Here is a 14,344-nt window from a genome sequence, read left to right as displayed (position 1 = left end):
TCAGAGTAAACTGAATATCTGTAGATGTTACCTTGACCTGTGGGAAACTGTAATTTTCTGACATCACTGACCAGGGTCGAGCCATTGGGTTTATATTCATATCCTTCAATCGTGGTTATTCAAGATGGCAGATGGGTGATCTGATCACCAGGGGGAGGAGGAGGGAGTAGCATTGCACCTAAAGTTCTGTGAATAAACATTTTTAAGAGTCTAAACATTTTATTTAAAGTATCTAAATATTACAAACTATACTTATTGCCACTGTCAAACAATGGTTCCCTTTTAAAAGTCAGTATGTCTGTGCTTGGCGCAATAATATCGCAGCATAATTTACCCTTTAACAATATTATTTTATCTTTAATATTACAATCCAAATACTATCCATATTGTTAACAACTGTTATGGAGCAAAGTTTTGTCAAGCAGTTGTACTAAGAAAGGACATCTGGCTCGTCAGATCCATGAAAAAGAAGCAGCAAACTGGTTTGTAATCAAGGGTTCAAAATTCCCTTGTCAATTGTGCTGATTAACATCTCTTAATGCAGAGTAAAGCGCAGTTTATAGAGATCACATTAGCTATGATAGTAAGTTACCTAAAACCACCTAGATATCAAAATGGGAAAAAACAAAGGTCAATCATCCCTTCAATCCACTTGCCAATCAGTACAAGCCTTTCATAGACCAAAAAATTGATAACTTATTAGAGAAATTAATTGTGAGACTCATCAGTAATGAATATTACTGTTAGTTGTAGCCCTAGTTTATTGGTATAATCAAAACAAACACACAGAAAGACAAAAAAAACGGAGCCAACTTTCCTCTTTTCACTCGTGCAGCAGGTAGGACCTTAAATTATCCCGAGGCAAAGACATGCGTGGGCAATTTAAATATCACACATCTACAATAATATTAACATTGCTGGAAGTGATAATGAAAAAACAAACACTGGAGAAATATTAATAAAACTCAACTCGGCTGCTTCCCAAAATAATACTGTGGAATTAAACCAGAAAAATATTACTGTAATGTACCACATGAAGTGTATTGTACAGCTTAGTTACACAGCATAAATTAACAAGGAATCATTTTTCCCCTGTAGACAATATCTATCCATCTCCTTCTGCATCCTGTGCACCCTCTGTCCCCCTCATGCAGACCCCCCACAACCACCTTCTTTCTCTCTCTTTTATGAATGAGCGATGGCGAGTTGCCAGAGATGTCCTTGTGATAGTGGTCGCAGACGGTGTTGCTGTGGTAACTCAGAGACTTAGGATTCATGGCATCTATTCAACAACCTTGTCAGCATGAGCTCAATAACTTCCCCCCACCTATCTGCAGGCCACGGTCATTTTATTTTGCATGCCCAAGTGGTGCAGTGCTGCACAGGTGCATGCTGAAGTGTGTGAATAACTTTGTGTTTAGCCGTCAGCGTAACACAATGAACATTAGCCAGTTAGTCGAGCTAATGTGTTTATTGTTTTATCTGACACTTTCCAGTCACCCACAAATCTGCAGATGTTTGTTGTCTAGGTGCTGTAATAGTTCATGCAATACGTTGCTTGTGTATTGGACAGGCAAAGTGTTAATTCTGACACAAATACTAGTGTGATGGTATCTAATTGGTTGGTGCTGTCATGGCATGAGGGATCAATTTCAAGCGCATTATCTGCTGTGAATATTATAATTAAAGACTGACAGTTTGAGCATGTATTTAAGCAAAAAAAAAAAATTCTCTTTTAATTTGGGGAGCCAATCGCCAGAAGAGACTGTTGTCATTGTATGTTTTTATAAAGCATAAATATGTTACATTTGCATGTTTCGTATTATGTCAACAAAGTGATGTAGTATATGAGCTAAGTAGTACCATAGACTGTATAAATATTGGACTTAGCCACCGTGATATCACCCATTGGGTCGTGGACTACTATTCTGAAACCCTGAATTCAGCTTTCGGACATCACCATGTTCTTTTGGGCCCTGACTGGTGGATTGTGGGGTGGATCTGACTTAGTGTGACTGATCTGAGTCTGACTTTAACAATACCTTGCAGACAGCTCATCACTCAAGAAGCCCTGTCTTTAAATATGTGCAACTTTGGGCTTAAGTAAGATGTAAACGGGTACGCTTAAAAAAAACTAATTATAGCAACCAAAACTACATGTTGTACCAAGCATGTTACAATTCCATATGATATGATGCCATAAGATACAATACGATATGATACAAGGTGACAAGATGCCTTACGTGACGTGACGTGATGCGACGTGACGCGACGTGACACGACGTGACGCGACGTGACAATATGATACCATGCGCACCTGCAGGCAACGTGGTTGAGACATCACTGCTTTTTCAGTGGGAATTGTGCGCCTAGAGCTGAGTATTTTAGGCCAACAAATGTTTTTTTTTCCTAATCATAATCATGCCTAAACATAACATGATAACTACAGCATTGTTGAAACACAACCTTTTAATGTATCTGCTACATATTAACATGCTACTGTAACATATCTGTGGTGGTACAATAATGAATGAATACACTCACTTATCACATAGATTTCCTCACATAGTTAAAGACTTAATCGCGCACATAATTTAATCCATATATGCATTGTGATTATTTGTCTTATGATTGATTATTAAGGTTATTTTTGGCCAGAATATCACAGACACTATAATAATCTATACATGCAGCCCTTCAGTGAACCCAGTGATATTCATGCACACTAATGGAGGGTTATTAAAATGCTCTACTTCAGTAATTTAACTGATTGATTTGTCTGACACTCTGCAGTAATATATGTTTAGACTTATTTCACTTTAATAATTAACACTAATGTGAGGGTTTTCACTATGTGTGTGAGATGTTCTGTTACTCCTGTACTGTATTTGATTGATTAAAAAAAGGTTCGTGGTGGATATAAAAGCTCCATCATGCTGCTGCAAAGTGCTCTTGTCTAACAAAGGCCATTATAGTGTGAATGCCTTTGGTCAGCACATCTCTTGTCTGTGTTAGGTAGTAAATGAGCTGGTGACCTTCCTTATTTCACTTGTTTGAGTTTGTTTAATGTCTCTCCATGAGCAGAGAAAGAAACAAAGAAAACAATGATCTGTCTCCAGAGATTTAGAGCTTATATAAGAAGTGATAATCTAATTCAGGCTGTTTAAAAAAAGGTGTTTTAGTTCATCAAATGTTGAGATTTCTCCTCCTCACCTAAATCTAGGTCACCACTGGAAAGGAAAAGCATCACTTGAATATGTCACCATTGTATACAGACACAAGCGGTAAAGTCTAGACAAGCAGGGACCTATAATTAGGCAAAAATAATAAAGCTCATAATATAAAACTATCCAAAAACTGCACTGGAAGTCTTTGAGACATTTTTAGCGTTATGCTTTGCCTGCATTGTGTCCTACCCTTATCCCCCAAAGTATGGCATGAAGAAAATTCTGCTTTTTGGATTTGCTCCATATGCAAATGCACAAGCCTGTCTTCTAGAAGAGATTTGCGACTTGTTTGTGGTAACGAAGCACTTCATTGTACTTTAATGCAGCTGTAATAATGATACTATTAAAAGTTATTGACCTTGAATCTGGTATGCGGGTTGTATTTTTTACGTAAGTAAACCACTGCTGGTTTTTGAGGGCAAACAAAGTGTGAAATATCATCTCTCAGCCTCCGCCACAGGTTCTGCCTCATTCATGGAGAAGAGCACTGCGGTTCAGAAGGAAATGAGATCAAGCAACTGCAAAGACTGTTTTATCTAGTGGAGCTGTCATGCTATATAGCCACAGGTTCTATTCAGACTGCTCTCGCACCGCCGTAGGCAGCCAGACTTGAGCTCGGTTGCTCACCTATTTTGATGCTGTGCTTTTTAAAATATAATAATCCCCACCTTCTGGGTTCATAAGCTTTCATAATGTGTGTCCTTGTGTGCATTTGTGTGTGTGTGTGTGTGTGTGCAGCTTTGAATTCTGTCAGACTATATATATATGCTCTGCTTGCAATGTGCCTGATAATCGCTTTGCGTTCTGCGTGTCGAGTCATGATGGGAATATCTGCGTTTTATGTGTGTGTGTGTGTGTGTGTGTGTGTGTGGATGCATGTGTTCCTCTGTGATATGTGAGTGCGTGTTTGTGTGATGCAGAGTTTGGAGGAATATCTGTTCTCCCCATGTAGACACACATGTCCTCAGATAACACTGTCAAGGTAATACCATTCTTCCCTGTACGTCTGATGCAGTAACATTCACCTGTCGCAGCGCAGGCAAGAAGGGGGGGAAGGGGAAGAAGCGAGAAGGGGAGGAGAAGAAGAAGAAAAGGAGAGCTTTTAATTTCCTCAGCAGCAGAGTCAGTCAGGTTTTTACATCTGCACTGACAGACAGAAACTGAAATGAACTCTAGATGAGTTTCCAATTGAATGACGGGACAAGCTGCATTTCATAGAGCGCGCTAAGAAAAATGTAGATTTCTTTCAGAAATTATAACTGAGGAAAGGCTCACCGTACAGCATGTCAGCTAAGCAAGTGCATCCTTCCCAGTAACATTTAGTTAGTAGGCATCATGTCATTCTTCATTAAAAATGTATCACGACACGTCCCTGGGTCTCTAATAAACACGCGTCTGTCTTCAGGGATTTAAAGCGTATGTAGGTAATGATGATCTAATTAAAGCTGCTTGAGAAATAAGTTTGAGCTCATCAAGTACTCAGGATTCCTTTCCGTCACTTAAATCTAGGTCAACACTAGAGACGGATAGCATCATTTGTTAAGGAACGATTTAATGCAACCTGTAGGTTGTGCAGGACAATCAACAAATGTATGCTGTGTGGCTTTCGTGTAATGGCTCATTTCAAATGTCAAGGTCATAGCAGATTGCAGGGTGTATCTTCCAGCAGGCAATTTACCTACTGCAGTTAGCACACAAAGGTGCCTATTTTCATCCCTTTTTTATTCCTAAAGCCCTCAAAAACAGTTCTCCAGTCGAAATCTGTACGTATGTGTTTATTGTATTTATGTATTTTTTTCTGCCCTTTACTGTTTTTACACTGTGTTGCCAGATTAGCAAAGGCTAATTTCTATTTCATGTTATAAAACGGACGATATATTTCTCAACTTATCTCATCATGTTGATTTTTTATATACTCTACAGTTGTGAGAGACAGGTTGGGAAAAAGTCCTGTTTACATGATACACACTTTAAAGGGACAGTTCGCGTATGACACACAAAATGTAAGTCTGCATGCACCCAGTTTGGAGAAGTAGACAGGAATACTGACATAAAAGCTAAGCAATGTACCGCTGTGAACAAGAGCAACAGCAAAATATATATTATATAATATATTGCTCTCTTCAAAATCAGACTCCATTGAGAAATCTTAACCTAACTTCACTAAACTCAGGAGTTACTGGTCTACCCCTGCCTTGATCAGTTATTTGGTCTGTGATATTGTGTGACTTTTTTGTTGAAACAACATAAGCAAAGTTACTAACCGAGGCAGCGGTACACCAGCATCTCCTGTGTTTTTCTCAGTGGAATCTAGTGGCTTTGATGAGAGCATAGATGGGAACTGAAGCTGTTATCGCCTCTGTGTCAGAACGGACTGCCCTCGGCAAGATAAAGAGGTGAAAAAATTCTCAGTATAGCGTATGCTTAAACTGACATTGATTTTTTTATTTTAGTTGGCTAAAACACATTTTGCTGCTGACCCCTTCACATCATTACATCGCCTAGCTTCAGTGTAGGTAATACACTGACTATGGATAAGTACCTCATACAACCCACCTCAAAATAATAATAATAATAACAATAATAATAACAATAATAATAACAACAACAACAAAATAATAATAATAATAATAATAATAATAATAATAAATATAATAGAAGCCAGCTGATAATGACAAATACAGGCCAGACAAGAATTAAGGTAGAATTAACAAGAAATTAGAGGCAGACGCATGTTAGAAAACTACAATAACATAAAAATAAATTAATTAATAAAAATTACGATAATCAGGATCAAGACACAATAAAAATACAAATTAAAAGATCAATTAAAGGACAAACTAAAAGACAGTGTCACATAAAAGCAAGTCTATAAAAGGGAGTTTTAAGAAGTGATTTAAAAGAAATTTCTTAGTCTGTAAGCCTTATCTCTTCAGGCAGATTCAGGCAGTTCCAAAGCCGAGGGGATGTGATGGCAAAGGCATGGTCACCTTTTGATTTAAGCTTCAACATTGGAATGGCTAGAGGGGTCCCACCTGAGGATCTATGGCTGTGAACTGGCTCATATGGAGTCTAGATTTCTATTACATGGCTTGGGGCCAGACCCAGATAAGCTGTAAAAGTGATCAGCAAAATCTGAAAAATCAATTCTAAAACAGGGAGCCAATGAAGAGATGCCAGGCTTGTGGTGATGTGTTAAAACCACTGAAAATATCCAAACTATCCCTTTAAAACACCAATACACGTGTACATAACCAAGTTTACTCAACATTTCAGCCTTACGAAACCATCACCAAGGCAGCAAAACAACCTCTTTTCAAGCCTCCTTTTTTTCTTGGATAACTGATAAAGGTCACTTCCAAATGAGCTATCTAGGAAACACAATAAATTTGGTGAAATTTTCTCCTAAAAACCTCCCACCTTTCTGATGTGCTCAAGATAGAACCTTTCTGAAATCCTTTTATCGGCTCGCTTTTCTTAGAAACAGCCCATCAAATAAGGGACTTATGGTGCACTTAACAACGGCTAAAAAGAAATCTAAGAGGCCAGCATTGATTTACAAACCCGGTTTGAATATCTCTCTTTTTCTTTTTTTTTTTTTGCTCAAAATGGTGCTTCAGAACATTCTGATTACACCCTGAGTGCCCTCAGTGATAGTCTTTGAAGTGCTTGGAGCCGTGTGCCGAAGCTCAGTATGTGCTTATATCCGGAGCTTTTGTTAGTCACTTCATATGTACTGAGTCCTGTGCCATCATTATTCAATGATTCACACTGTGCAGCCAAAACACTCGCTCTTATCTGTTAAGAGGCTGCAGAGACACAGTCAGACAGCTCTGGGTGGGTGGATGGGTGGGGGACAGAGACAGAGAGAGAGAGCGAGAGACAGAGAGACACTTTTGCTCTCTCTCTGTCTCCCTGCCTCTCTCTCTCTGGAGGGAAACGACTTTCCTCTCTTCCTCACAACATGAAGCCAGAGAGCATCCCGACTTCAAGAGCTTTAGATCCTGAATATTCACGCTGGTGGCATTTTACCATGTGTAGGCGGTGAGGGTTTGCAGAGATAGGAGAGAGTGTGTGAAGTATTGATCACTGGTGTTGTTGTCCTTATATGCTCTGTGTCTCACAGTGCCAGCTAACTCTTATAAAAGACAGTGAGACACATATACAGAGGGAGGATTGGCGTTATAAGGCATGCTTATTCAACGGGGGATGAGCTGAACACAATTAGAATTAATTTAGAAAGATATGTCTAAAAACAGCAAAAGGGATGCTGCATGTGTTGCAAAAAAGGAGGCCACATGAATACTATTAATTTTTGTTTTCCTGTGCGTCACTTTTAGGTGCTACAGCTTTGCACGACTGGATTATATAACGATGTATTCATATGGGAATGGTGGTTTTTGGTTTGATTTCAGCTCGGTTGAGTCTCTTATTTGATTTAAAAACATATTTTTAGAATCACACCTTCCCCTCCAATTTTAACTAGTGTTGGTTGAAGAACACCAAAGAAAAATCTCCCCGTCTGATACTTAAACTGTTAGATGTCAACATTTTGTGAAGTTCAACAGCTTCCATTGTGTTGTGATCAAATGTAGCACTTCTCTTTGAGATTCATCCTTTCTTCTCCAACCTTCCTTGTCTCCTGTTAATTCAGTCAGTGATTTCTTATATTTCCCAGAGTGACTATTAACACTGTAGTGGAAGTCTATGATTGTCCCTTATTAAAAATGAAACCTTTGTGGCTGCAGCATTGTGGTCCATTAATGGGGTGTTTCCACCAGCAGGTCGGTTCAGTTCAGTGCAGTTCAGACAAGTATTAACACTTTGTGCTCTGGGCTGAGCTCTGGCTAGTTTCACCACTGTTCATACTGTGACAAGTTTTTCATTTATTAGTACACTGTACCTATAGAATGAAAGGGTGTTTCACAACCTCTAGCTGCAGTTTTAGAATGAAAAAACAATTTAATTTACTGGACCAAATGCTGGCTAATTTTAAGGTGGAACGTTTACTTGTTTTGTAACTCAATCTATGAGTTGATGACATGAATCCATCAACACACCTTAAATTTCAATATGACGACTTTGACCATTCATCTGTTTTTACTGTCTCTCTTGGATGACATACAATTTTTAGTAATAAGTGGATCTTCAAGCTTTTAAAAAATGTCTATTAATTTCGACCTGATTATGTGAACTGCACATATTCCAATCCGCTTTTGAAGAAAAAAATGTGTCAGAGCATCGCTCAGGTGTGCTCGGGCAGTACCTAACCCCTGCTCTTGCCTGACAAAGAGTCAATGCACAATCACGCTATTTATAAATATCCTATTGAGAGAGACTCTCATTTCAGTTGCAGCCCCATCTTGTGGACGATAACTGAGGTGCCAACTTCACTCTGTATCACCAGTGGACAAGGAAATACAGCAAGTGCTGCTGGACAGAGCAGCAAGTGACAACAACCCCGCCGACATTTAAGAGTACTATCTGCGGTGGAAACACTAAACAGATAGGGTCCAGGTACCTTGTTGTAGGTTTTACTTTTTGTTCCAGAGGTACTATAGTGACAGCTTTTGATAGAAACACAGCTTAAGACTCCTCCTGGTGAAGATATTGGTATAACACTGGTGTTACACTGGTATCAGTAGGGACCATCCAGACATCAGTTATGTGTGGGAATAAAAAAAAGCAACCAATAAACAACAGAATGGAAGCAGAGATTCGAGGAGGATAGCCAGAAGCAGTTTGGATTGATTTTTTTCACTGAGGTCTTGATATTTGTGGGAGAAATTTAAGTTGTTTTCAGAACTCTAATTTTATAGTGCCATAAGCGCCCACCTGATTCACACTGCTGAACCTCCAAGGAAAGATTTTGTAGAGGCAGAACTACTGACCTGCCTCATGCAGTACATCTGTGGTAGAAAGAGATTACCAGAACAGAGTGAAATAATCTGAAATGTGTATTTATGATCTTTTTTCCTCTCTTTTTATTTATCTCTCTCTCTCAGTCTTGCTGGGCCTCCACTGTCCTCCAGCAGCTTCTTTAGTTACAGTATTTGCCTGTGCTCCATCATTGTCAATTAGGCTCCAATCCCTAACTGGGATGATTTGTAGCTCCAGGGTATTTGACTATCTACAAGCTTTCATTATAACACAATGCTACAGCACTAGCTCATGAACTGCCAAACCCAAGTCGTTTCACATTTACATCAAACCCGGCTTTTTTCATCAGAAGTGTTCATTTCTCACCAGTATGGCCATACAAAACCTTAATTTTCACAATTTGTATAAAACAGAATAAACCGTGTTACCTTGCCCAGATGAGCTCCACTGATAAGTCTTGTGTGTGTCCCACAAAGATGAAGAGAAGATGAGACTGAGGGGATGATCCATGAAGTCAGACCTGTGGGAACAACATACTACTTCAGTGCACTGCGCAGTCATATTCATAACATGGAGACACCAAACACTTAAGTTACAGCTTGTTATGTTAGATGCAATCACATAAAAAGGAATCATTTTCAATGAAAAAGTCCTAGACACTAATACACAACACTACAAACATGGGCATCGCACGAAAACAACTCGTATTAATGATGCAAAAATAACATGTTCATAGTATTTGATAGAATTTTAATCTGCCTTGATCTGTGCTCATCTTAACATGTTAAAGCAGATGATTGACTGAGAAAAAAATAGCTGTATTTAGGAATTCGGCTCTTGTTTAGTTCTCTCTTATCTCTTAAAAAGAGGATTAGGTTCCATTTTTATATTGGATCTCCTCAAGGCCCCATCATGTGGTGTTTCCCAGGGGTATGTTTGGGCCCCCTGTTGTTTTCACTTTTGTTGTCTTCGGGGCATATTTTTAAAAAGAATTACATAATTTCATGCAAAAGATGATTAAATGTTCCACTTATATCCAGTGAAAAGCTTTGTCTTATGGCACGTGTATTGGCTTTTGAATGACTGATGTCATAGAGCTGTCCTCACCGTATTGAATCTGAATGAAGTAGATGTTTTTATTGCCAGTAAAATGTTTAAAATAAATTTTGGCAGCTTGTCCACTATTGTCGAGCATGCCACTTTTAATTTGGCCATATGTGATGATTCTATTTTTAAAGACAATGGTTGTCTAGTGTAGGACCACAGCCAAAATCCAAGTCTTTTCTTACATCATGGCTAGGTTTTTCCCCCCTTGGACTTAGCCTGAAAACCCTTTTGTACCCATTTCATTGAAGGAAACATTTGACTGATTTAACCATTCAAAAATCAAACTTTAATCAATTCAGCTGGTTATTGTCTGTTAAAAAGCAAACCTTGACAGACTCATACAACTGAAAAAAAAGGAAATTGACCATTCCCCATGAATACCTCGTACTACAGAAAATCCTTTGCCACTGGAGGGTTATGAAGCATTACATAAGCACATTTTGTGTTGCCAAGCCGTTGAACCCTGTGTACATATTTTCCGTGTGTATATTTTTACTCCGAGGGGGGACTTTTGGGAGATCTCTAGGCCTCGGAATCGCCTGGCGTATCGGGGCCATGGTCTACTCTCTGCTTTGCTCCCCTCTGTGTGTTCTTGGAAACATTGGCTGCCTTGTGTTGCCCTGCCAGGCCCTTGAGACAACTCCCAGTACATTTCTGTCTCAGAGGCGCGTGTGAATGTTTGCATGTTGTCATGTGTGTCTGTTTGCCCATGCATGTCGTTCCTCAGAGCAGCTTTTGCTTCCAATCTGTAACTCAGTCAATGCTGAACACATAACATTTGTGTCTGAAGTGTCTCTTAAGTGACATTATGAATTTTTCTTCTCTGCTGTGCAAAGTTTGGAACTGGAAGAGTAGTGTAACTAGTAACCACCCAATATGTATGTTTGTAAGCTTTGATCCAAAACCCTTGTCTTTATAATGTATTTTTTTCCCTCTCTAATTATGTTCTACTCCTATTTTATTTTATTGTTTTTATTTATCTACCCCCCCCCCTTTTAAATAAATATATATTGTTTTTCTTTTTTTTTTTTCTCTACTTATTTATTTGTTTATTTTCCCTTTTTACATGATCGAAAGGTCTTCTGTTCATTTATTATTTATTTTGTTTTTGTATGTTCTTTTTTTTACCAATTAAAAGAGAATTACAAAAAAAATATGTGACAAAAGACACAAATCATAAAGATTTCTCAGAGGAGAAGCAGAAATCTGACAGCAGAGATTGTTAGTCACCAACTTCGCCGTCTTACTGGCTGTACCCTGGAGACATGGTTGAACCACACTGGAACCAGTTCTATCTGTTTACCTCTTTCTGTCTTGCTCACACACAACCTCCACTTACTAATGAAAGATGATGAAAACTCTCTCTCTTGCTCTCTGTCTCCCTCCTCCACAATCTTCCCCTGACTGTCCCTGTGTTGTCCAGATGGAGGAAGTAATAGCACGCATGCAGGATGAGAAAAATGGCATCCCCATCCGAACAGTGAAAAGTTTTCTAACCAAGATCCCCAGTGTTTTTTCAGGTAAGGCTTTTATCTCTCTGCTCTGTTGCGCTCTTCTCCTGTCCTCCCTCCTCTTCCTCTCTTCCACTTGGCTCCCACCCACTAAGCACCCGACTAGTACTTGGCTGTTCTGGCCAAACAAAACACTGAAAGTATTTAGAGAGTTGTCCGTTTTGCATTTCACACCAGCAGTGCCAGAATGTCAAGAGGATCATATTGGATTTTCGAGCCGCACAAACCTAATAGATAAGAATCCATGCTGAAGTGATACTCCATAAGAAATTATTCAAGTTAAACACTACATTCAACATCTGAGAGGAGTGAGGTCATCACTGCCATGCACTACAAACCGTTATATAGACTTACGGTATTAAACTTACAGTAACAAATTAAAGGTCCAGTGTGTAGGATTTTAGGGTTGTACCCGACTCAGAATGTCAGTCGAAACAGATTTGGCTGTCCAATATACACATTGTGTTTTTTTTCCATATAAAGTTTTTAAGTTTGAACAAGCTCAGCAGGATGTTCAGTGTGACTGTGGCATTCACTTTATATAGTAAACAAGCTAACTTTGCCAACAATGGATTCGCAATATGCAACAACAATAGATGTCAAATGCTTGACCTTGTGTTGTATTAAGTTGCTGTGAGCTTTAAATTCACCACTTTTCAGCAGAAGAGAGGAGATAAAGTTTTCTCAGAGCCTTACGGTGCTGACTCTCTTCCTCTGTGCCACTGCCTGCATGTCCGCAACTCCCTGCACTAAAGAGTGTGAAATTCAAAAGCGCTCACCTGTAAATTAATCTACGTTTAATCTAGAAGTCATGGAAACTGCCTGTCGTGCTGTGCTTACAGACCCACAGAAATTTTGGATTTTGTGACCACACAGAATGATCTGATTAAATGATTTAACGAATTTAAAATGCACACACACACACACACACACTGTTCTGTGAGAATCAGTGTGCTTGGCACACAGAAGTTTTACTTCTGTAAACTTAACCTCCCCTAGACGTCACTAAATTCTAAACACTGGACCTTTAAAGCCCTATATCAGTTATTAAAAAGTTAGAGCTTAATGCGATGGTATCAAAATTTGACAAAACATCAAGGACTAGATGCATTAATAAGAAGAAAGTAATTCTCAGATTGTACTTGTCCTAAAATTCTGGGGCAAAAACCTTATTTTTCCCTTGTTTTCTCTCAGTGCACAAAAAATGCTATGAACCACCACTGGTCACCATCACTGCTAACGAAAAGGGCCGTGCTTGGCTTGTCACAACCAGTGACATGTCAAGGCCCTTTTTGACATGGGTGGCTCAGATGAGATTGAAAGGCTGGCAGTGAGCACCAACATATAGACACAGATAAATTTAAATAGCTATCTTTAGCTTTAGTGACGTTAGTGAAACAATGACAAATGCTTTAGGCGTATAAAGGGCAGCTGATGCACAGTTCTTTTTTCGTTGCTTCCTTTTTCATGCCAAGTCTGTTGCACACTGTTTGTGTGTGTTTGTCTATGTTGAAAAACAGCAAGAGGCTATATTGATTAATGATTTTACATCTGGCAACGCCACATCAGCTTTGATCCGTTTTGTCAGATATAACACAATCAATGCAGCTAGCAAACAGCCACACTGGTTGCAACAGCATGGGAACATGACAGCACTGCAACAGATGGCTTGTATTACCAAACTATAGGACTATACTTAGACATCATGCACATGCTGAAAAGCTGCATCATAATCATCACTGTATATTTTTGTCAGAATGCATGCAGCTTCTATCAAGACAGCATCATTGTGGAGCAAAAGCAGTGCCAATGTTTTCAAGTGCATCAGGAGGACTTTTTGAATTTTGCTACAAGAATGTAATGCTCAGACTTCATGCTGCCCACACCAAACACAAGTCCCCCGGCAGTTTCTAGGCTGCAAGGACAGAGTCCCTCTGTAACTTCCCCTCTGTGAATGCTGCCACTTGATTTCATTGAAGCGCTGGCCAAGCTGTGAGCACAACATTTGGGGAAGGCGTCACAGGTTGCTGCATTGTGTTTTTTCTCTGCACCACTTTTTTGCTGCCTCAATTTTCAACAAAATACATAGATTTTTCCACTTGCCATTTTATTCACTTGTTACAGCAACAGCACTTGCTGTCAAATGACCATCTTGCTGACAGAAGTGTACCTATATGGATCTCAGACTCAACTGTTGCAAATGTGGCGATTTTTCCTTATTTTACTGATGAGCTGAGTAGTAAAATATTCTTTTTTCAATATAAATGTGTAAAAATGTAAAAAAAAAAAAACAAAAAAAAAAAACAACAAAAAACCTGAAGAGGTGCTTTAACTGTTTTAGGGCTGCACCTAATGATTATTTTTTTATCGATTAATGTATCGATTATTTTTTTTATTAATCTAACTATTATTTTTTTATTACCCCATTTATATAACCACAAATTTACTGAAAATAACATTTGAGACTTGTCATACACTGCAGGGCATTATTCCCCAACAAAAAATTCTTCTTAGCTGGTAATCTGTGTTTTACAGTCTGATAAAATTAATGCAACAGCTTCTTCCACTCATGTAAAAGGAATATAGTACAATCTACATTTAGCAATCCAACAGCAAAAT

General features: G+C 38.8%; 1 protein-coding gene across 2 annotated transcripts in view; it reads left to right on the top strand.

Moving 5' to 3' along the window:
• rgs7a (regulator of G protein signaling 7a) overlaps positions 1-14,344 on the top strand; it is a 65,886-nt gene that overhangs the window by 27,977 nt on the left and 23,565 nt on the right. For both annotated transcript variants that reach the window (XM_042502495.1, XM_042502494.1), the window contains exon 3: positions 11,638-11,734. In XM_042502495.1, coding sequence (XP_042358429.1) covers positions 11,638-11,734 — 97 coding nt within the window. The remainder of the gene's footprint in view (positions 1-11,637; positions 11,735-14,344) is intronic.

The sequence above is a fragment of the Plectropomus leopardus genome, chromosome 15, assembly GCF_008729295.1.
Source record: "Plectropomus leopardus isolate mb chromosome 15, YSFRI_Pleo_2.0, whole genome shotgun sequence".
NCBI lineage: Eukaryota > Metazoa > Chordata > Actinopteri > Perciformes > Serranidae > Plectropomus > Plectropomus leopardus.
This window is presented reverse-complemented; position numbering and strand designations above follow the sequence as displayed.